At 36.1% G+C, this 24,047-nt stretch overlaps 1 protein-coding gene and 1 pseudogene across 1 annotated transcript; one reads left to right on the forward strand and one right to left on the reverse strand.

Annotated features, from left to right (window-relative positions):
• The first annotated feature begins 1,921 nt into the window (after positions 1–1,921).
• Positions 1,922–12,270, forward strand: LOC137962786 (2-dehydro-3-deoxyphosphooctonate aldolase-like; annotated as a pseudogene).
• Positions 12,271–18,988: 6,718 nt separating this feature from the next.
• Positions 18,989–23,748, reverse strand: LOC137962850 (2-dehydro-3-deoxyphosphooctonate aldolase 1-like). The gene is made up of 13 exons (XM_068809951.1): positions 23,698–23,748; positions 23,501–23,598; positions 23,311–23,407; positions 22,562–22,627; positions 22,164–22,223; positions 21,931–22,005; positions 21,102–21,186; positions 20,593–20,651; positions 20,276–20,320; positions 19,707–19,805; positions 19,562–19,609; positions 19,395–19,442; positions 18,989–19,299 (listed from the first exon to the last, which is right to left on the reverse strand). Exons 1-13 carry the CDS (start codon positions 23,740–23,742, stop codon positions 19,249–19,251), a joined length of 876 nt encoding a protein of 291 aa, XP_068666052.1. The 5' UTR covers positions 23,743–23,748; the 3' UTR covers positions 18,989–19,248.
• Between the last annotated feature and the right edge of the window lie 299 nt (positions 23,749–24,047).

Below are 24,047 nucleotides of genomic sequence, written 5' to 3' on the forward strand. Positions count from 1 at the left end.
TATGACATTTAGGAAGAATCACTAATTACTTTTGTAGTCGTCATTGTGCTTGTTGTGATTGTATTTGTAGGTTTCCATGAAAGATAAAAACAGGATTGTAAGAATGATAGCATTCTCATGTCTTATGTACATGATGGGAAAATATTATCTCAGCCACACAATTTCGAGATGCCACAGCGATTAGCATGTGGAGTGATTATTAATGGTTGTACTTTATTGCTTTTGAATATTGCTTTTGAACATGTATGTTGTCGTTCGTATGTACTAAACTAGTATGTTGATGATTTTAAACGCACGTTGTTATATTCCAAGGCATAAACGTTTGCTTTTATACTGTAAATTGAGGACTATTAGGAGTAACTTGGCTCCTTTTGAAGCATTTTTTTTTAACTTTTAATTATATATACGTGTGTGTGTGTGTGTGTTATTAAAAATTATTTAAACTATTCATTTTTATTTCAAAAAAATATATTATTAATTACGTAAAAATAATTTATGTTAATTATATTCGCTTTTGTTATTTTATACTTTTTTCACGTGTTTAAAATATATTCTAGTCACACGTAATTAGTATACTAATTTATAATCAACTGTAATAATTAATTACTTTAATTATCCAATTGTTATAATTAATTAAACAAATGGTTTTACGTTTTGTGTTAATATCTTATTAATTATTATTACGTAAAAATATATATTATGTTATTGATAAATTAATATATTTATTTTTTTATTATTTTTTTATTATTGTATTAAAATAATGAGTTTTAATGTCAAAATATACCTCATGTTATTACAAAATTATGTATTTATTTATTATATTCGCTTATGTTATTTTTCATTTTTATTTTTTTAAATAATTTATTCTAGACACACGTAATTAATATATTAATTTATAATACACTATAATCATTAATTGGTTTAATTATCAAATTAATTAAACCATTAGTTTTTCATTTTGTGTTAATATATTATTAATTAATAATTTGTAAAATATATATTATGTTATTGATAAATTAATATATTTATTTATTTATTATGTATTTTTTTTATTTATTTTGTATTAAAATAGTGAGTTTTAATTTAAAACTATATCTTATGTTATTACAAAATAATTTATTTATTTATTATATTCACTTATGTTATTTTTAAAAATTTTTATTTATTTTAAATAATTTATTTTAGTCACACGTAATTATTGTTTTAATTTATAATAAACTATAATCATTAAGTAATATATATATATATATATATATATATATATATATATATATATATAGAGTTTTTCATTAATTAGGATATCAGTATATTCTAATACTACACATTAAATCACTTAACCATGTTTATTTTGGTTAATTATATGTTTAGGTATATGTTCTATTTAAGTATATTATAAAAAGTTACTCATTTTTTTCTTTATATCATACTTTTCATTTGGGGGCACTAACACTGGAATCTATTTTCCAGTGCACTTGAACTCGTCTGCACTATTACCCAAAGATGAGTTGAAGTTAAATCAATTCATTTCACTTCAATTCAATTCTTTACTTTCATTTTTTCTTTCACTTACACTAGTTCATTAACTTTCACTTACACTAGATAAAGTGCACTAACCCCCATGAAAATCGCCTAGATTATATTATTTATTATTTTAAAATCTTGTTAGAATCTATAAAAAAATTTAAAAATACGAAACAAACTCGTATACTGAAAGGTCACATGAGAAACATTCTCGCGTGGATGGCCACTCTGGCGTAACTAACTGAACAATCAATGATTCCAAAACTGACTCAAACAGGCGCGTCCACTCTGGCGTAACTAAATGAGCAGTCTATGATTACAATACTGACTCGGACAGCGCCCACTCTGTCTTTATAGGCTGTTCAAACTTCGACTGCCTCGTCACCAAACTAAACTTACCTCAAGTGATTCGCTTCACTCTCCTCTTATCGGTTTCATTCCGCTTCGCTTGCCAAGATTTCGTTTCTGCTTTGGAGATCTCTTTCGAGTGAGGTACATCACTATGGATTTTGTTCAAGTTCAATTTTCTCATATCTATCGGTAGCTTCCTAATTTGTATTAATCTAAAAATCCTAGTGTTTTAGCGCACATATGATCTTCATTGAGGTTATCTTTTCTTCTTGAATTCTTGAAAATGTTAGCAGAATCGTGACTGACCAGCGGATTTTTACTGGCTTTAATTTGGAATTTGGATGTATTTTCACCAACAAGATTGAAACCAACTGTCTTCTATCTATATTCTGATTTCTTTTCTTTAGTCTGTTTGATTCGCATCTAATTAATTCGGTTAAGCATATCTGGTTTTAGCTACTCTTGGCTGAGTATTCTTTGCTTCTGCCTTCTGAGTATCCAAGAGAGGGAAAGTTGCAACATCAGTCTACCGAGTTTATTGAAAGGTAAATAGTTGCCGTTAAGTAGCATGATTTTTAATTGTAGCTCTTCCTTGTTCTGCATTCACAGCTTTCTCTTTCATTTGTTACAGCAGTTGTTTTGTACATCTTTTCATGTTTCACATACAATCTAGCAAAACTGCGAACACCTCTTATTGAAATTTTCTTTTTCTTCTTTTCCTTTCTCGTCCTACAACTAGACAGTTTTTTTTGTCTTAGTTCTTTAAGGCGTAGTTGTTTGCGTTTCACTTTTATTTTCTGCACGTTTCTTTCGCATAATATTTGACGTCTTATAAGCAATTTATTTTTGTTTTTAATTGCAGACTATCTCCAAATTTTGATCCTGAAAGTACTCAAGGTATGGAGCCAACGTTGTCGTTCAATCTTCTGAAGGTTGTATCTCGTTCGATCTTCATTCTTTGAATTCCATAATTGTTCTGTCCTTGCATTGCTTCTTGTACGTATTTTTTACCTTTTTCCAACGTTGAACAGGCTGCAGAGCCCTTTTTCTTGCTAGCCGGCCCCAGTGTTATCGAATCAGAGGAACATGCTTTACTAATTGCCAAACATATAAATGCTATTGCCTCCAAGTAAGTGTGTTGTGAGAAATGTCTCGTCTTGGTGCAGACTTCTGTGGTGCCGTTTATTAGAAGTCTGACAGATCTATTCAACTTCACTTGATAGATTTGGGTTACAGCTGGTTTTCAAATCCAGCTTTGACAAAGCTAATCGTACATCATCAAAATCATTCCACGGCCCCGTTATGGAGGAGGGCCTGAAGGTTAGAATCGTTTCAATTCATTTAATGTGTAAACAATACCATTCTTCTTGTGGCCTCATAACTTTTGTACCAAAAAACTGTTAGGCTATATATTCATGCATTCAGGAGTACATGCAGGGTATGCTGGAGGTAAAGGGTTTCTGTTTTCATTTTCCCCTAGATTGAATAAAACTAGGGAATATACAGAGGGGAGCACAAGACCAACAGATTGTAGCTATATTCCACAGTCTGGAGTATGTTTAGGATACACTTGAGATTGAAGGTTTTTCCTTTCCTGCGCCCCCAAAATTGAATTAAAGAATGAGTTAAGCAAATGAGCAGATGAGAGCACAAGGGCTACACTTTATAGCTAATTGCTGGAAGCAAGGGAACTACCTATTACTGAACTTTCTTTAGGTCCTCCATCTTTGACAAGGAGCTCAATTTAAAAGCCTTTCTTTAGGAGCTCCAATTTTCATGAGAAGTTGATCTCAATTAAGTACATCATTACATGATTCTTCAGTTCTTCATGTTCAGATGTTTCATTTTCTTTCATCTTTCCATCATATGATGATTCTTCAATTTCCCTTATTTGATGCATGAAATTTACTATTTCAATATTTGTGTTGGTTTCTGACCTTTACCAGATTATATTTTTACCTCTCCTAGATGTTTGATTCTATTTCTTTCAATTAGATCCTGGAAAACGTCGAGGTGGCCTACGATCTTCCCATAGTGACTGATGTGCCAGGTATAAGTTCAGACTTCTGCAAAGTTTGTCCTGGTCTTCTCTATACGATTCCCTCCAGTTATTTCACTTATCTCTCTCCAAATTGTTAACCTTTTCTCTTGTTACTGTTTCTATTTATTGTGAAGCTGAGTGGTTTCATCTAATAACTTGTTTTTTAGTTTACCATCAAAGGCTTGTTTATTTACATCTCTCATCAGATTTTTGTTTTGTTAAGTTGGATTTATTATTTGTTGGAGCAAAGTTTTGGAAACTTAAAAGGAAAGCTGGAATCTGGATGATATCTGCAATTCTTCCAACTGTGTGAACCTGTTGGAAGAATTGAAGATATCATCCAGATTCCAGCTTTCCTTTGTCGTCAGGATAGTGGCTGAATGTACTGAAATACTTATGGATCAACACACAGTTCGAAGAATTGCAGATATCATCCAGATTCCAGCCTTCCTTTGTCGTCAGGATAGTGGTTGAATGTACTGAAATACTTATGGATCAACTTCTGGTCATTGTGGATGACATGATTGATACTAAGCTTAGATTAGAAGGGTGGAAGTTCATGTCCAGGGTTTGTAACCTCAGTTTTAATCCCTTCTGAGGCTTTTTCTTTTTTATAGATCTTCTACTTGCAGCTGCGGTGACTTTGAAAATTGTCAATATCAAGAAAGGCCAATTTTGGGCTCCTTCTGTAAGTATGCTGATGAACTCTCGTTTTTCTATGTTTTGAACTACACACCATGTGTTTGAGATGCAAAATATTGGTCAATGTTTATTTTTTTTAGTATATTTGATTATAGTAAGCCAGCATCAGATTTAGAATATTTGATTCTTGATCATTTTCATGTTGAGCTTCCAAAATTTCATTCTAATGAATGTTTCTTAAGTTTATAAGGACTGCTTCTTCTTCATTCTAATGAATGAAGTAATTAGGGCCACAAACTGCTTTAAGTATCTTTCTGTTTTTAGGTGAAATTGATTTTCGTATTCAGTAGGTCTTAAATAGTGTTATGTAATATTTTTTTGTTTTTCAAAAGGAAATGTTTTATGATTTTAAATGCCGTATCGGGCATGAACCTTTGTAAATGACCACTTTTGATTGTGGGTCACTTGCAAAAGGTAGCAAAAGAAATGAGAAAAGCATTTGACATTGATTAATTTCAATCATTGGGCTAATCATTTTATTAAGAATACAATTGCTCTTTTATCACAGATGACTTGATTGTTGATCCACGTAACTTGGAGTGGATGAGGGAAGCAGATTGTCCTGTTGTAAGTTTCACTTTTCTTTTCCGCATTACTTCTCCTGAAGTCAGTTGAGCAGTGGAAAAAGGTTTAAAGCATGCGAGATCCTTGGAGATCATAGTGTATACATAAATGTTAAAATCTTATGCAAGAGTATTTCCCTGGAGGTCACCCATCCTAAAATTATTCTTGCCTAGGCTCGTTTAACTTGGGAGTTCTAAATCAGATACCTAGCCAATACAACCCGAAAAGACTAACCATTTAAAGTGCGGAAAACCAAGTACCTAACTCAGACCACAAACTCTAACAAGAATGGACGGAACCACTCTGACAATAAAGTCTAAAATCTGAGGTCTGACATTAACATTTTCCTGTGGGTTTCTTGTTTTTCAGGCAAACCAGATTGGTTTCCTTTCTACTAGAATGGGCTCTGATTGTTGCTTGACTTTATATATACACTATGTTCTGATTGTTGATGCACGGAGTAACATACACATCCCTTTGATGAGGCTGAGGGGGTAAGACTGGTGTGCCCCTCAACCGGCAATAACGTACCTGACAGGATTTTTTTTTTTTTTTTTTTTTGCTTACAGGTTGTAGATGTTACACATTCACTCCAACAACCTGCTGGGAAAAAGGTGACAGCTTACCATGCCTTCACAGCTGATTTAATTAGTAGTTCTTAACACTTGTATCTCTTATAAGGATAGATAAGTAGGTTCATCTTGTCACATTAGTGGATCTTGTATTCAGCTTTTTTCCTTGGGTAGCTTAGATTATGTCTAGGTCACAACAATTTGGTCGTTCACCATGATACATCTTACCACTTATTAATCTTGTATCAGGGGAGAATGATAGGAGTCTGCCTAAGGCTAATACTCTTCCTGGAAAAATACCAAATACTGGTCACTGAGACTCATCTGCTGGTCCTCTCAATCTAGAAAGATCAAAAACTGAGAGGCGGAAACAAAATCTCTGATCGTAGGAAGGGGTAGGCTCATCACAATGTTTTGTGATATTGAGAGTTGTATAACATTTCTATATAACGATTCAATATCTTTTATGCTTTTAAAAGAACTATATATTCCTGCTCACAAAATGCATAAAACTGTCCAGCTTAAAATGTTGAACCGAATAGTGACTGTAACACATGATGGAGCCGTAGATGTTGAGCTTCCTGGTGGTGTGGAAGCTGAAGGTCATCAGGTTGGAACGAAGGACGTTCATAGTGAAGCTGTTGATGAAGAACTGTTGGATTCGTCTGACATGCAGTTAGGGGTGGCATCGAGCCGAACCTGATTTAAATATTTCGAACTCGATCTCGAGCCGAACCTAGCCTCGAGCCCAATAACTTTAACAGAGTTCGAGTCGAACTCGAGCTTCAACATTCATTTAAAACATTTAAAAAATTACATGTCTTGAGTTCGAGCTCCAACATACATTTAAAACTTTTCAAAAAATACAGGTCAAATAAATTGTATATAAAATTATATATACATTTTACATAAAATTGGACATGACCTCTACTTAAAATTGAGCATAAGGGTAACATCGAATCCAGCTGAGTCTAAACCTTCCCATGTTTGAGCCGACCTAACCTCGAGCCTAAAATTGTAATCGAGCTCGAGCTTAATAATTTTTATCGAGTTCGATCTCGAACTCTAGCCGAGTTCAAGGTTAACCTACATTTAATACTCTACATAAAATATATGTCAAATAAATTATCTATAAAATTATGCATACATTTAAAAAAATGATAGGGGAGGTTCGGGATTGAATCTCTATAATGGATTAGAACCCACCAATATTAATCTTTTTTACTCCAAATATTGTCTAGCTTATTTTGTAATTTTTAAATCTGGCTATAAATTTACTATGGCCTCCTTAGTGCCCCTAATTAAAAATTTATATTCTAGGAAAAACTAAAAATATTTTTCTTATAATACACATTTCCAAAAAAAAACCTTTAAATAAAATCCTATTACTATTAGAGACTTACTAGAAAATTACAAGAAATATTTTAAAATTTTCTTAGGAAAGTTAAAATGGACCTTTATTGCCTATTTTAGGGAAATAAATAAAAAATAATAATCAATCTAATATATTACTATACTTATCCATAAATTATTAATCAAATAAAATGTCAAACACAAAATTGCTATGAAAATTGTCTCATGCTAAAAGTATTATAGTATCAATGTCAAATATTTATTCAAAAAATTTCTATACGGTTTTCTAGCCCATCTTGGCAAGAAAATCTTACTTAGAAAATTATATGATTTTTTAATAAGAATTTCTAATTAGAAAAATATTTCCAAAAAACATGAGGCACTAATGGTCTCTATATTTTTACGAAAAATGTCTTTTCAATATTTATTGAAAAAACTACTAATAGTCTCTATAAACGTATTTATACTCAAATGTCTTTTCAATTTCCTCAAATGCCATGAGGAAGAGAATTATTTCTCTCATGTTTGACTTTCACGCGAAATCAACTTCATTCTGGGGGGGGGAGGGGGGAGGCGGAATTATTTCTCCCAACTTTTCCACAATGAACTTGAATTGAAGTGAAGAGTTAAATTGAACTTAAATGAATCGATTCAACTTCAACTCATATTTGGGTATTAGTGTGGACGAGTTCAAGTGTACTGGAAAACAGATTCCAGTGTTAGTGCCCCAAATGAAAAGTATGATATAAACAAGAAAATGAGTAACCTTTTTATAATATACTTAAATAGAACATATACCTAAACAAATAATTAACCAAAATAAACATGGTTACTACACTTATAAGTGATTTAACGTGTACTATTAGAATATATTAATATCTTAATTAATAAAAAAACTATATTATATTACTTAATTATTATAGTTTATTATAAATTAATACAATAATTACGTGTGACTAGAATAAATTATTAAAAATAAAATATAACATAAGCTAATTTTATAAATAAATAAATTATTTTTAATAACATAAGATATGTTTTAACTTTAAAAACCACTAATTTAATATAAAAAAATTAATAATATATATATATATATATATATTAAAACCATTGGTTTAATTAATTATAGCAATGGGATAATTAAACCAATATAATTTATCAAATATTTATTTTAACAATATTTTAATTATGACTATTAAATCACTAATTTAATATAGTAATTATAATATAAATATATTAAATAAATAAAAATAATTATTTTATAAATAAAAATTAAAAATTATTATTTTTATGACGATGGTTTAATTTTTCCTAACTTAGGAAAAATTAAACCATCATCTTCCTTAACGCGCGTCGTATTCCTCAACGGCGGACCAACGGGCAATGGAGGCGGCGCTCCGACGGTATGCCGAGAGGGAGAAAAGAGGGAGGGTGAGAGAGAAGAGAAGTCGGGAGGTCGAGAGGACAGGAAGGACAAGAGGGAGAAATTACTAAACAAAAATTCATGATATAGAGTAGTTCACGTCATTGTGAAGAAATGTTAGACAATGATTACTCCTCATTTCATTACAAATGTTTTGCAGATTGACATAGCTCTGGTTAACTACTGATTATGTTACTATCTTTATGTAGGACTATGGGCATCGTGTTAGATTAGCAACTCATTCAAATTTCAAGGAATTCATGTTAACTACTGGTTTGGACTTCTACCCACTGGGAGGAGATCCGAAGGCTCTGGTTGAATGTGAGTGATCTCCACCAGTGTCCACTTCTGGTTGATTGTATTTCAGCATAGTCTGATGGTCAATGTCTTCCCCTTATTGATTGTCGATGTCTATAGTATCCACATACTTATTTCTAGCCAACTCATCATGCAAAGAGAAACTGGAGTTATTTCTTTAAATTCTTGAATGATTTAGCGAACCTAATCTGATGAATAAATTTAATGATTTTCATTTTCTTTTTTGGCCAGATATGGTGAAGAATAAGGGTTCCTTGCCATCAAGACCTTCCAAAATACCTATACAAAGAAAGCAAATAAAGGAAATCATATTCTCTCTCCTCCCTGCTTGTAGAGAACCTGATTTGGACTCTAGAATTCCTTTTAAAGCAGAAGCTATAATAGCCAATCCCCCAGCATATGGTTAGAATTTATCTTTTTTGTTTTTTTTGTTGCTTGTGTGAGAATCTCTCTCTTTATTCCCACCCAAAAAGCTCCACTCTTGTTTTTCTTTCATTTTTCATTTTTATTGTTTTTGCGTTGAGATACTATAGTATTTTCTTCCCTTCTAGATATGTGTTTGGAATTCCTGGGATTCCTGTGAATCTCTGAACAAAAAACTTTTGTTTTGAACTCTTCTTTTTGTTAAAAAAAAAATATATTTCAAGCTTAACTAGTTTGGTTTGAAGCTTTGATACAATTTTAGAAATCAGGTTTGCTAATCCATATGGACTACCATAGGGTTGTTCCCCTGGAATCATTTGGGACTTTGAGAACTCACGTGGTACCACATTGTGAAGTTGGTCCAAGGCTCATCCCAAAATGATTAACCAACTTCGAAAACCTCTTTACCAACTAATAAACTCAAGATCTTTGTACTCAATAATCTATGTGGGACTATTCCTTAACACTCCCCCTCATGTGTAGACCTTCTTTTGTGGTTCTACAAGTGGATAATTTAGGAGTAGACAGTTTAGGTGTAGGCTCTCATATGAGTACCTGTTTTGATACCATGTGTGTAGACGTTCCTGAATCAATGATCCAAGAGGGGGAATGAGACACATTTAGTGCATTCATACCTATACTGGCCATCGTGGCACTCACTAAGGAAGGAGGAGGAGTCTCGGTAGTCTGAGAAGCATGAAATTCAGTAATTATTACAACGACTGGGTCAACTGACTGCTTCATCTACTGCTTCTTAGACTACTGAGACTCCTCCTTCTTCCTCAACGAGTGCCATGATAGCTAGTACAAGTATGAATGCACTAAATGTGTCTTATTCTCCCTCTTGGAACATTGATTCAGGAGCCTCTATACACATGGTATCAGAGCAGGTACTCATATGAGGGCCTACACCTAAATGCCTACTCCAAAAATATCCTTAGATTCTGTTTTCTTTCTACCAAAGTTTCCAGTTAATCTCTTGTCTGTGAGTCATATAACTAAATCCTTAAACTGTTCAATAACCTTTTATCCTACTTCTTGTGTTTTCCAGGACTTGCAGACGAAGAGGACAATTGGATCAGGACATGAGAAGGGATGGCTCTACATGCTGGAAGATGTATATGTTTCTCGGGTTGTTGCTCTCACTACTATAAATTCTTCTTACTTGTGGCATTTGCGCTTGGGACATCCCTCACCAGCTAAGTTGTGTCAGTCCTTTCCTTCTCTGCCAGTCGATATTTCACTTGATTGTGAATTCTTTCAGCTGGGAAAGCATCGTCACTCAAGTTTCCCAATTAGTTCTAGTCAAAACACCAAATTGTTTAAATTAGTTCACTCTGATGTATGGTGTCGTTCATTGATGATTTCAGTAAATTCACTTGGGTGTATCTCCTACAAGAGAAGTCTGAAGTGTTTGATGTATTCCTCAATTTTTTCAATGAAATAAAAAATTAATTTGGTGCCTGTGTTCATGTATTTCGTACTGACAATGGTTTGGAATATCTTAACCATAAATTTTTAGTATTTTGTGCTTCTCATGGTATTACCATCAAACATCCTGCCCTTATCCTCTACAACAAAATGGGGTGGTTGAAAGTAAAAATAGACATCTTCTTGAGATTACAAGGACACTATTACTGCATATGGATGTTCCTAAATCTTTTTGGGGAGATGGGTTTTAACTTCGTGCTACTTGGTTAATCGTATGCCCTCATTTTTTTTGAGTGGTCAAGTTCCTCTTCAGGTTTTAAAACCCAATTGTAAATTGTTTGGTGTGGTTCCTCGTATTTTTGGATGTACCTGTTTTATTCATATGCTTGAAACTTCGGTCGATAAGTTGTCACCTCGGTCTGTCAAATGTGTTTTTTTGGGATATTCTCGTCGACAAAAAGGGTACAAATGTTATGATCCTGTTCAACGGAAAACATATGTCAGCCAATGTGACCTTCTTTGAACATACTCCATATTTTTCATCATCTACTTAACTTCCTGTATCACCTGAATCTCTTTTAGATAGTCCTATTCCTGTTGCAGTTTTGGATGTACCAGCGTCATCAAGTTCTTCATGGCCTCTTCATGTTTACAGTCGTCGCTCTCGTACTTTTGCAATGCCTCCAGTTGTTACCTCTACAGAACTCTCTACTCATTATCCCAACTTCCTCATTGTCTGTAGATCTTGTTGTCTCTGATTTGGACATGCCTATTAGTCTACGAAAAGGTAAACGATCTTGTACTTCTCATTTGATATCCAAATATGTGTCACTTGATTTTTTGTCCCCATCCTTCAAGTCCTTTGCTTATGTCATTGTCTACTTCCCATCTACAGGAGCAACTATTGTGGGGGTGTCGTTGGGTTTATACTATCGAATATAATGTTGATGACTCTATTGAACGGTACAAAGCTCGACTGGTAGCGAAATGGTATACACAGACTTTTGGAGTTAAGGTTTTTGAGACATTCTCTCTTGTGGCCCGACTTACTTCGGTACGTATCGAACTTGTATTTTAGGAGATATGTAACTTTGAGTATTGAGGGGTATTTTTATCTTTTTGTAAATTTTCACTTAAACCCTGATTATAAAGAAGCAGGAAAGACCTTTCTGGCTAAGATTCCAAAGCAGCAAAGCTGCCCCTCTTCTAGAAATCATTTTTTTCTCTTATATTTTCTCCTCAAATCACTTATTTTTTCACAAATGAATGGAACCACATGTCTGGGTCCCCGTGTAACTTCCCATGTGATTGTGGGGAACACAGTTTACTAGTCCATTTGGACCCACATATCTAAGCCTGTAACTGTAAATGTTTACGAGTAGGTTAGATGTGCTAAAGTTTCTATTGGGTGTAAGAACTTTTGTACTTGTACATCAAGAATTGATTTCAATTGGTTCATTTACTAGCTGGATGGAGGATGTGTTGCTAGTGTAGGCCTTCGAGAGTTAATACCATGCATTGCAAGGACAACTGTTGCAATTGGAGTGAATGGAATCTTTATGGAGGTATAAAAATCTGCTTTGGTAAATGTTACATCAAGATGGTTTGTTTAACCGGTCGTCCTATATATAATATGATTACTCAATTGATTTTATTGGGGTTCTGAAGAGCGTCACCAAGGGAAAGAAACAGATGAAGATTGATTTGTCTCTGTAAAGGAAGCACCTCTACGCGTCAAATGCATTCTCTGTAATGCCATCTTCTCTGCTGTGTATGTTAGAAACAGTAAACTTGGGAAGGATCCCACTTTTGTAGGCATAGAAGATCTCAACAAATATTCTTGTAGGACAAAGAGAGAAGAAACCAAATATGAAGTGGAGAGGGAGAAGAACAAGAGAAGAAGAGAGAGAGATAGAGAAGAAGAAGAAGAGAGAAACCGAATTTGAGAGTATTGGCACAACGCAGCATCTCGGCGTGGATTGTGGGACTCAAGGGAGTGATAAGGCTGAGATTTAAAACTCCCACAATTCATGCTACAATCATGGAGAGACATTGTAGAATAAACGACAACAATCTCAACCCAGAATGATAGTATGCTAGTTAAGGAAAACATAGTACATCTCGGTTCTAAAACAGAGCAAATCGTGGAGTATTCTCAGAGCATTTATCGGGTCAAAAGTTTCTTAGAATTCTATACTTTGTATTTAAATAACATTGTATTCCTCCGAAAATGTAAGCTAAGTATTAAACATTTCTCTTTCTACTATGTTCATGAACCGTCATCTCTAGTTTTCTCTGTTTTTTCTTCTTTCACCTTCAACGTATTGTTTCTATTTTTTCTTCTTGGTATTAGAGCCACTATGAGCACGGCACAACCCAGCATCTCAAATAGATCAAATAGCCTCCAAATAACCATGATTTCACTCTCACTCAACGCTTGAAATTTTATTACTCTCAAGGTCAGTCCTACAAATTATCCATTGTGGCATGAACAAGCCTTGGCTCTTGTCGAAAGCCAACAACTGCTCGATCACCTTACTACTGAAGATCCTGATCCACCTAAATACACCATACCAGAATCCACCAATACTCAGAATACAGAAACTTCTATACCAAAATTAATGAAGCATACATTGCATGGCGAAAGGTGGATCGTCTTCTTCGAGGGTGGATAATTGGAACACTCTGAAAAATCACTTGGTCTCATCATGGGTCTAGATACAACACATGCCGTTTGGGAAGCACTGAAAAATGCCCATGCAGAAGATTCACAAGAACGAGAATTCACACTCAGGCAACAAGTAATATATCTTCGGAAAGACGATGCCAAAACAATTGGAGAACACATTCAAACCTTCAAAGGCCTATGTGACAGTCTTGTTGCCATTGGGAAACCAGTCCTAGACAAAGAAAAGGTATTTTGTCTTTACACTAGTCTTGGTTTTCAATATGAAAATTTTACTACTACCATGCTCAAACCACCAAGACCATCATACTTTGAGCTTGTATCACAACTTCAAAGCCTTGATCAAAGAAAAAATTGGTTCTCAAACCATGCCAATGCCATCCACGCACCCACTCCTCAAATGGCCTTCTATGGCCAACTACACCAACGATATCAGCACTCAGGATATCAAGACAACAAGCAAAAAATCATCTCAATAGGAAGAGGATTTCAGGCACAACAACCAAAGGACCAAAACCATGGCTACTCTCCTAGCCCAACCTCCACCACCCAACAAAGACGACCTCCTCCACTAGGAGAGCGTCGTTTGACGCCTGCTGAACGAGATCTTTATCGTGAAGAAAAATGTCAATACTGTGGCACGGTAGGACATGTAGCAAAAATATGTTGGTGGGTGCCCAAAAGAGCAACACAATAAAATGACATACCACAAGCACTAGCTGCTCTTACCCTGAATAACACAGTTGCTAAAACAGAATGGACCTCAAACACAGGAGCCTCCAACCACATGACAGGTAAGCAAGGTATGTTAACCAATATTCAAAATTATTTAGGTTCAGATTCGGTTCTTATTGGTGATGGATCTTCTCTACCAATTCTTGGTATTGGAGATTCTAGCATTAAGCAACAAAATAAAATATTACTTCTTCATGATGTCTTACTAGTCCCTCACTTGAAAAAAAATCTGTTTTTAGTAGGTCAATTAACAAATCAATTTCTTGTTAATTATGAGTTCACTAATGTTGATTTTTGTGTAAAGGAACGTCAAACAGGACAGGTAGTGATCACAGGGAGGCGCAAGGGTGACCTCTATGTTCTTCCCAACTCATCGGAGCTCTATTTTTCTCATCATTTCAAATCCGGCTCTCCCGACATTTGGCATCAACGCTTAGGCCATCCTCAACCCTCTGCTTTACAGTTGTTAAAAAACTAAAGGTTTGATTGATGTTATTGGCAATGTCAAACCCGAACATATTTGTGATAGTTGCCAATTAGGGAAGCTTTGTAGACTACCTTTCTCTTGTTCTAAACATTTAAGTTTTAGGATTTTTGAAAAAAATCATTGTGATTTATGGGGACCTGCTCCTATTTTATCTATTGGAAAATTTAGATATTATGCATGTGTAGTTGATGATTTTTCTAAGTATACTTGGATCATTCCCTTACAACATAAATCTGATTTTGTCACTGCATATTTAGCCTTTGAACAATATGTCAACAAACAATTTAACAAAAAGATCAAAGTTTTTCACTCGGATGGAGGAGGAGAATTCATAAACTCCAAGTTATCATCTCACTTCCTCTCCACTGGAATTATACATCAGGTATCTTGTCCATACACTCCAGAGCAAACAGGTATGGTTGAACGACGCCATCGGATAATACGTGAACTCGGAATGACCATGCTGTTTCATAGTGGTGCTCCTCTGTTTTTATGGGTAGAAGCTTTTTCAACTGCTATCTACCTGATAAATCGCTTGCCTTCCTCTGTTTTTAACTCTGAATCTCCATATTTTACTCTTCATGGCACTCATCCTGATTACACTTCACTTCGTGTCTTTGGTTCCAAATGTTTTCCGTACACATGGGATACACGGCAACACAAGTTTGATCCCAAAAATGTTCTTTGCATATTTGTGGGATATAGTGTTCAACATAAAGGATACAAGTGCTTTCATCCTGCTACAAGAAATTTTTTTATCTACCGCCATGTAGTCTTTGATGAACTATTTTTTCCTTATAAACCCACTCGGCACCATAGCCTTGTACCACCTACCTCCCATGTGAGTCCCAAACATTTACACCACCATGCTCCAATTCACTACCTTCTACATGATTATTGCTCACGTCAGTCTCTACTATTGTTTCAAGTTCCACCTCAAATCTTCATGGAAGTCAGCAGCTCAGGACTCCACCCGAGTCCGTTGGGCTGCCATCTTCCACAAACGAAACCTCTCCCCCTGAACTTGAGATGGAGCTTCTACAGAATTCTATCCAAGAATCACCTCCTCTGTAGACAGGACTGTCTGAGCAACCCTTCAACACTCCTCATATTGACATTGAACTCAGTCTACCTGCCCTACAATCTCAAACTCACACCCAGAACCCCCACATTCTATGATCACTAGATCTCAACAAGGCATCATTAAACCCAATCCCAAATATGCCTTGTCCCTCCACATTCTCAGCCGGCATACCTCGTGAACCTCATAACATACGAGCTTCTCTAGCTCATCCCGGGTGGAAAGCAGCAATGCATGAAGAACTAGAAGCCTTGCATACAAATCAAACCTAGAAGCTTGTTCCACGCACCTCGGACATGCATGTTATTGGTTCAAAATGGGTACTCAAGCCAAAACTCAAACCCGATGGTTCCTTAGATCGTCTTAAAACTCGTGTTGTTGCAAAAGGGTATCATCAAGTGGATGGAGTGGAATACACAGAAACCTTCTCTCCAGTCATCAAAACTGGAACTATCCGTATGGTCATCACTATAGCTCTTGTTAAAAACTGGCCCATACATCAGCTTGACATAAAAAATGCATTCCTTCATGGATTACTTTCAGAAGACATACATGGAACAACCCCAGGAATGGCTGACCCCGCATATCCCAAACATGTGTGCAAGCTTCAAAAGGCTCTTTATGGTCTCAAACAAGCACCTCGTGCTTGGTTTGAACGATTTAGTGCTTTTCTTCTTCAATATGGATTTTTTTGTAGCCTAGCTGACCCATCTTTGTTTATTTTTCACTCTAACCTTGAAACGCTAATTCTCCTTCTTTATGTAGATGATATACTCCTCACAGGTTCTCACAGCTCTTGTCTCAACCTTCCATTCAACGCTTGCACTCTGAATTCACTATGAAAGACTTGGGCCCAATTCATCACTTTCTTGGGTTTGAGCTCTCTCAAACACCTGATGGTCTTCACTTGTCTCAATCTCACTATGCTCTTACCATCCTTGAGAGAGCTAACATGGTTGATTGCAAACCAATGAGCACACCTCTTGACGCCAAACCCAGAACCTCTTCAGATATAGTCTTGCTAGAAAATTCGAGTTATTTCAGAGGACTTGTTGGTGCTTTATAATACTTAACTCTCACGAGTCCAGATCTTTCCTACAGTGTCAATTATGCATCATAGTTCATGCATGCTCCCACTGTTGGCCATGTCAAAATAGTTTGGAGGATCTTAAGATATGTCAAAGGCACAATTGACATAGGTTTGCATTTTACTTCCAATACCACACTTGATCTTTGTGCCTTCTCTGATGCAGTTTGGGCGGGGTGTCCCACCACAAGGCGATCAACCACTGGATATTGTACATTTCTTGGAAGCAATCTCATCTCCTAGTGTGCAAAAAAAACAACATACAATCTCTCGATCGAGCACTGAAGCAGAATATCGCGCCATGGCCCATACAACTGTTGAACTCACATGAATGTCATTTATCCTTCAAGACCTTCATATTCCTTTGGCATCTACACCAACCCTCTACTGCGATAACATCAGTGCCCCTCATATGACAATAAAATCCGGTGTTTCATGCTCGTAGTAAACACATCGAGTTGGATTATCATTTTGTACGCGAACGGGTTGCTCTTGGACTTCTCATCACTCAATATATCTGGACTACTAAGCAGGTAGCAAATCTCTTCACCAAACCCATGTCAAAGGCTGCACTTAGAACCTTTCAAACCGAACTTTGCCTCCAACCCCGGCACAGTTTGAGGGAGGGTATTGGCACAACATAGCATCTCGGCGTGGATTGTGGGACTCAAGGGAGTGATAAGGCTGAGATTTAAAACTCCCACAATTTATGCTACAATCATGGAGAGACGTTGTAGGATAAACGACAACAATCTCAACCCAGAATGGTAGTTTGCTAGTTAAGGAAAACAGAGCACATCTCGGTTCTAAAACAGAGCAAATCGTGGAGTATTCTTAGAGCATTTCTCGGGTCAAAGTTTTTTATAATTCCATACTTTGTATTTAAATAACATTGTATTCCTCAAAAAATGTAAGCTGAGTATTAAACATTTCTCTTTCTGCTGTGTTCATGAACCGTCATCTCTAGTTTTCTCTGTTTTTTTCTTCTTTCATCTTCAGCATGTTATTTATGTTTTTTTTTCTGAGAGAGTTTGAGAGAGGAGGGAAGGAGAATTAGGTTAAGTGACATCCTAATCTTCCCTCTCAATGTATTTATGTTAATGAGAGAGACAATAATTACATTATTACCCTTACCCTAAGAACGGAGAGAAAGTGACCAACTTCCAACACTCTCCCTAGAACTCAACTAACTTATGGAAGACCGTCGGATTCTTGAGAGTCGAACCCTGACACGACTGAGGCTGTGATTTAGACGGAGCTACTCCATCTGATTAGTAGACAATCAATTTGAACAGTGAGGTTGACTTTTCTGCTTGACTTTTCTGCTTTTGTATGCTACTAGCTCTGCTTCTTTGATGGATTGGACCAACCAATCCATCACACTTATGAATCCCAGGAACCATCCAATTGCGTAGCAGCTATCTAATCTTAAGGTAGGTCATTTCGACTTTCGTTGATCAACCAACAAACAAGTGAAACTGTCAATCCTTAAAGATGTGAGAAGGCTACACATCCGAGAGTCAAAGTCTTGGCCCTTTTCTTTTTGCACCACAGTGGAAGGTTGACGTCACAACTCTTTCTTTTCGTATCAAAGAAAGACATTTGTGTGCGAAGTACTTTCCGACAACATCAACTTCTAAAAGTACATGAGAGAGACGATGAAATCCATAATAGGACATGCCAGTTGGACGAGTGTCTTGTGTTGGTGCCCAGTTACGCAGTGAGTAGGAGAAAGCTGCTGTGAAAGGATAATACTCAGTTACGCAGGTGAGTCGTCTAGTGTATAGCACCAGAAAGGATAACCAGTAGTAAGATTTTGGCACCTTGCCCAGATGGATCTTTCCCTATCTTCAGCACCCACCCATCTTGTAGATGACGGGGTAGACGGGGATGAACATGATGGATAGAAAGACCAGAAACTGAACAAGGCAGCTACCATTGCTCTGTCTCAACTAGGGGGAAATGAAAAGAGAAACCCTTTACCTCCAGCATACCCTACATGTACTCCTGAATGCATGAAGATATAGCCTAACAAGTTTTTGGTACAAAAGTTATGAGGCCACAAGAAGAATGGTTTTGTTTATGTTGATATTAAATGAATTGAAATGATTCTTACCTTCAGTCCTCCATACCGGGGCCGCGGAATGATTTTGATGATGTACGATTAGCTTTGTCAAAGCTGGATTCGAAAACCAAATTAAATGAAAGATAACTAGAAGAAAAACCTCCACAGCGAATCTCATCCAATCACTTGTTTATTGATACAAAATTTTGGATCAAGTCGGTTTCAGTTGTTTCTCTTGGGGGGGGGGGCTTCCCCACCTTGAATATCCTACAAGAAATCTTCTACGCCTACAAAGTGGGATCCTTCCCAAGTTTACTGTTTCTAATATACACAGCAGAGAAGATAGCATTACAGAGACAATGCATTTGAAGCACCCTTTGTAGAGGCGCTTCTTTTTCTCTCAGGACCTTAGAATGGAGTCAAATCAATCTTCATCCGTTTCTTTCCCTTACTGACGCTCTACAGGACCCCAAGAAAATCAATTGAGTAATAATCTTGATGTACCGAGTGGAAGAGGAAAAACTTAAAATGTATTTTCTTTAAGGAAACCTTACCGCAATGGCAATCAGCTCCTCCAGTAGCTCCTCCAAATGGCGCAGAGGCTAAGAAAAATTTGTGTTCAATCAATAGATGCATCATGATCATCGAGTATCTCATGAGAATAAAATCAATGTTCAAAGTAAATAACTGCAGGTGAGGAAATCCCATGAGTCTAACTCACCCAATGTGTCAGCCCATCTACAGGTGCCTTTTGGGGATAATCGTGTACCTGATAACACGGAAAATACAACAATGAGGATTCTGAAGCAGTGGTTAACAGCTAAATTTATTTTTCTGTGACCATTTACCAAAGCAGATTTTTATACCTCCATAGAGATACCATCCACTCCAACTGCAACAGCTGTCCTTGCAATGCATGGAATTAACTCCCGGAGGCCTGCACTAGCAACACCTCCTCCATCCAGCTAGTAAATGAACAAATTGAAATCAATTCTTGATGTACAAGTACAGAAGTTCTTGCACCCAACAGAAGCTTCAGCATATCTAACCTACTCGTTAACATTTACAGTTACAGGCTTAGATATGCGGGTCCAAATGAACCAGCAAACTGTGTTCCTTACAATCACATGGGAAGTTACACGGGGACCCAGTCATGTGGTTCCATTCATGTGCTACCCACATGAGTTCTCGAAGTCCGAAATGATTCCAGGGGAACAGCCCTGTGTCAGTCCATATGGATCAGCAAACCTGATTTCTACAATTGTATCAGAGCTTCAAACCAAACTGGTTAAGCTGAAGGACCAAATATGAAGGAAAAAACTGAATACAAGATCCACTAATGTGACAAGATGAACCTACTTATCTATCCTTATATGAGATACAAGTGTCAAGAACTACTAATTAAATCAGCTGTGAAGGCATGGTAAGCTGTCACCTTTTTCCCAGAAGGTTGTTGCAGGGAATGTGTAACATCTACAACCTGCAAAAAAAAAAAAATCCCGTCAGGTACGTTATTGCCGGTTGAGAGGCACACCAGTCTTACCTCTCAGCCTAATCAACGGGATGTGTATGTTATTCCATGCATCAAAAATCAGAACATAATGTATATATAAAGTCAAGCAACAATCAGAGCCCATTCTAGTAGAAAGGAAACCTTTCTGGTTTGCCTGAAAAGCAAGAAACCCTCAGAAAAAAATTAATGTCAGACCTGACTTCATGAGAAGTAGCGTAGCAAAGAAAAGTGAAACTTACAACAGGACAATCTGCTTCCCTCATCCACTCCAAGTTACGTGGATCAAAAATCAAGTCATCTGTAATAAAAGAGCAATTCTATACTTAATAAAATGATTAACCCAATGATTGAAATTAATCAATGTCAAATGCTTTCTCATTTCTTTTGCTACCTTTTGCAAGTGACCCACAATCAAAATTGGCCATTTAGCATTTAAAATCATAAAACACTTCCTTTTTCAAAAAAAAAATAATATTACATAACACTATTTAAGACCTACTGAATGCTACAATCAGTTTCACCTAAAAACAGAAAGATACTTAAAGCATTTTGTGGCCCTAATTACTTCATTCATTAAAATGAAGAAGCAGCAGCCATGAAGCTTATGAAACGAGTCCAAGGAGTCACTTTGATAGCTTCTGTATATCATTCCCTTAGAAACTTAAGAAACATTCATTAGAATGAAATTTGGGAAGCTCAACATGAAAATGATCAAGAATCAAATATTCTAAATCCGATGCTGGCTTACTATAACCAAACATGGTTCCTTGCTCACAAATCATCACTTTTCGGTTCCCCGCCAATTTAATTTTCTCTGCAGCGTTTATGATGACCTGTCAGCAGTCACAACCACACAAATATTTCAAGAGGAGATCAGGAAACTTTACAAACCAGGAAAAGGGAACTAAATAAGTAGGTCAGCTTTAGCATATCATTTGCTGCCATATCCCAGAAGATAAAGGGAATTAAATAAGTAGATCAGCTCTAGCATATCAATTGCAGCCATGTCCCAGAGGGGAAAGGGAACTAAATAAATAGACCAACTCTAGCATATCAAAGGCAACCGTGTCCCACCCCAAAGATATGCAAGTGAGTGCTCCCCATACAAGTATGTACTCTCTTTACTGATGCAACAACAGTTACGTATCATTATAAAAATATAATTAATCCTCTAGTTAAAGAAGACATTGCAAAGGAAGGTACAATAACATTTACAATCAATTGAAGCAAAGGATGTCCTATGTGTATGAAGTTCATCAGAAAACATAACTGTCTCATAAACTAGTGAGCACAGTTTTCAGAACTACAGATAAATGTCACAAGATTGTATGTTAACAAACACAGGACCTGCAGTCAAATCAAATAAACAGTTATTATTATCTTATTATTTTGGAATGACATATACTCAAATGGGCATTATTGTCAAAATAAGCAGTGATCTACTCTTGCATCAGGAACAGATTAAGTACTCAAATGGAAAGGAAAATAAATAAACATTGAACAATTTTTTGCTTCTCAAACACATGGTATTGAGTAGTTCAAAACATAGAAAAACAAGACTTCATCAGCATACTTACAGAAGGATCACAAAATTGGCCTTTCTTGATATTGACAATTTTCCCAGTCTTCGCAGCTGCAACTAGAAGGTCGGTCTGTCATCAAAAAGAAAAAACCTCAGAGGGGATTAAAACTGAAGTTACAAACCCTGGCCATGAACTTCCACTCTTCTAATCTAAGCTTAGTATCAATCATGTCATCCACAATGACAAGAAGTTGATCCATATGTATTTCAGTACATTCAGCCACTAACCTGACAACAATGGAAAGCTGGAATCTGGATGATATCTGCAATTCTTCCAACACGTTCACACTATAGTCCGCTGCAACATAGTTAGAATAGATCCGAAGAACCACAGAGATTATTCATTGACACTGACTACTTTTATGTCTCCTAGTAAGTTTCCAAAAATTTGCTCCAACAAATAATAAATCCAACTTAACAAAACAAAAATCTGATGAGAGATGTAACTAAACAAGCCTTTGATGGTAAACTAAAAAACAAGTTATTAGATGAAACCACTCAGCTGCACAATAATTAGAAATAGTAACAAGAGAAAAGGTTAACCATTTGGAGAGAGATAAGTAAAATAACTGAAGTGTCTCGGATAGAGAAGACCAGGACGACTTTGCAGAAGTCTGAACTTATACCTGGCTTGTCTCATGCACTTCAGTCACTATGGGAAGATTGTAGACCATCTTGACCTTTTCAAGGATCTAATTGAAAGAAATAGAATCAAACACCAAGGAGAGGTAAAAATATAATTTGGTAAAGGTCAGAAACCAACACAAATATTGAAATAGTAAATTTCATGCATCAAATAAGGGAAGTTGAAGAATCATCATATGATGGAAAGATAAAAGAAAATGAAACATCTGAACATGAAAAACTGAAGAATCATCTAATGATGCACTTAGATAATTGAGATCAACATCTCATGAAAACTGAAGCTCTTAAAGAAAGGCTTTTAAATTGAGCTCCTTGTCAAAGATGGAGGACCTAAAGAAAGTTCAGTGATAGGTAGTTCCCCTGCTTCCAGCAGTTAGCTATAAAGTGTAGTCCTTGTGCTCTCATCTGCACATTTGCTTAACTCATTCTTTAATTCAATTTAGGGGGAACAGGAAAGGAAAAATCTTCAACCTCAAGTGTATCCTAAACATACTCCAGACTCTGGAATATAGCTACAATCTGTTGGTCTTGTGCTCCCCTCTGTATATTCCCTAGTTTTATTCAAACTAGGGGAAAATGAAAACAGAAACCCCTTACCTCCAGTATACCCTACATGTACTCCTGAATGCATGAAGATATAGCCTAACAGTTTTTTGGTACAAAAGTTATGAGGCCACAAGAAGAATGGTTTTGTTTATGTTCATATTAAATGAATTGAAACGATTCTTACCTTCAGGCCTTCCTCCATACCGGGGCCGCGGAATGATTTTGATGACGTACGATTAGCTTTGTCAAAGCTGGATTTGAAAACCAGCTGTAACCCAACTCTATCAAGTGAAGTTGAATAGATCTGTCAGACTTCTAATAAACGGCACCACAGAAGTCTGCACTAAGACGAGAATTTCTCACAACACACTTACTTGGAGGCAATAGCATTTATATGTTTGGCCATTAGTAAAGCATGTTCCTCTGATTCGATAACACTGGGGCCTGCTAGCAAGAAAAAGGGTTCTGCAGCCTGTTCAAAGTTGGAAAAAGGTAAAAAATACGTACAAGAAGCAATGCAAGGACAGAACAATTATGGAATTCAAAGAATGAAGATCGAACGAGATACAACCTTCAGAAGATTGAACGACAACGTTGGCTCCAACTTTGGCTCCATACCTTGAGTACTTTCAGGATCAAAATTTGGAGATAGTCTGCAACTAAAAAGAAAAATAAATTGCTGATAAGACATCAAATATTATGCAAAAGAAGAAATGCTGAAAGAAACGTGCAGAAACTAAAAGTGAAACGCAAACACCTACGCATTAAAGAACTAAGACAAAAAAACTGTCTAGTTGTAGGACGAGAAAGGAAAAGAAGAAAAAGAAAATTTCAATAAGAGTTGTTCGCAGTTTTGTCAGATTGTATGTGAAACATGAAACTCGGTAGACTGATGTTGCCAATTTCCCGCTCTGAAACCAT

This window comes from Aristolochia californica, unplaced genomic scaffold, assembly GCF_029961685.1.
Source record: "Aristolochia californica isolate CCGP_79_NKW_82.1479 unplaced genomic scaffold, dmAriCali1.0.hap1 SCAF_4, whole genome shotgun sequence".
In the NCBI taxonomy this organism is placed as follows: Eukaryota; Viridiplantae; Streptophyta; class Magnoliopsida; order Piperales; family Aristolochiaceae; genus Aristolochia; species Aristolochia californica.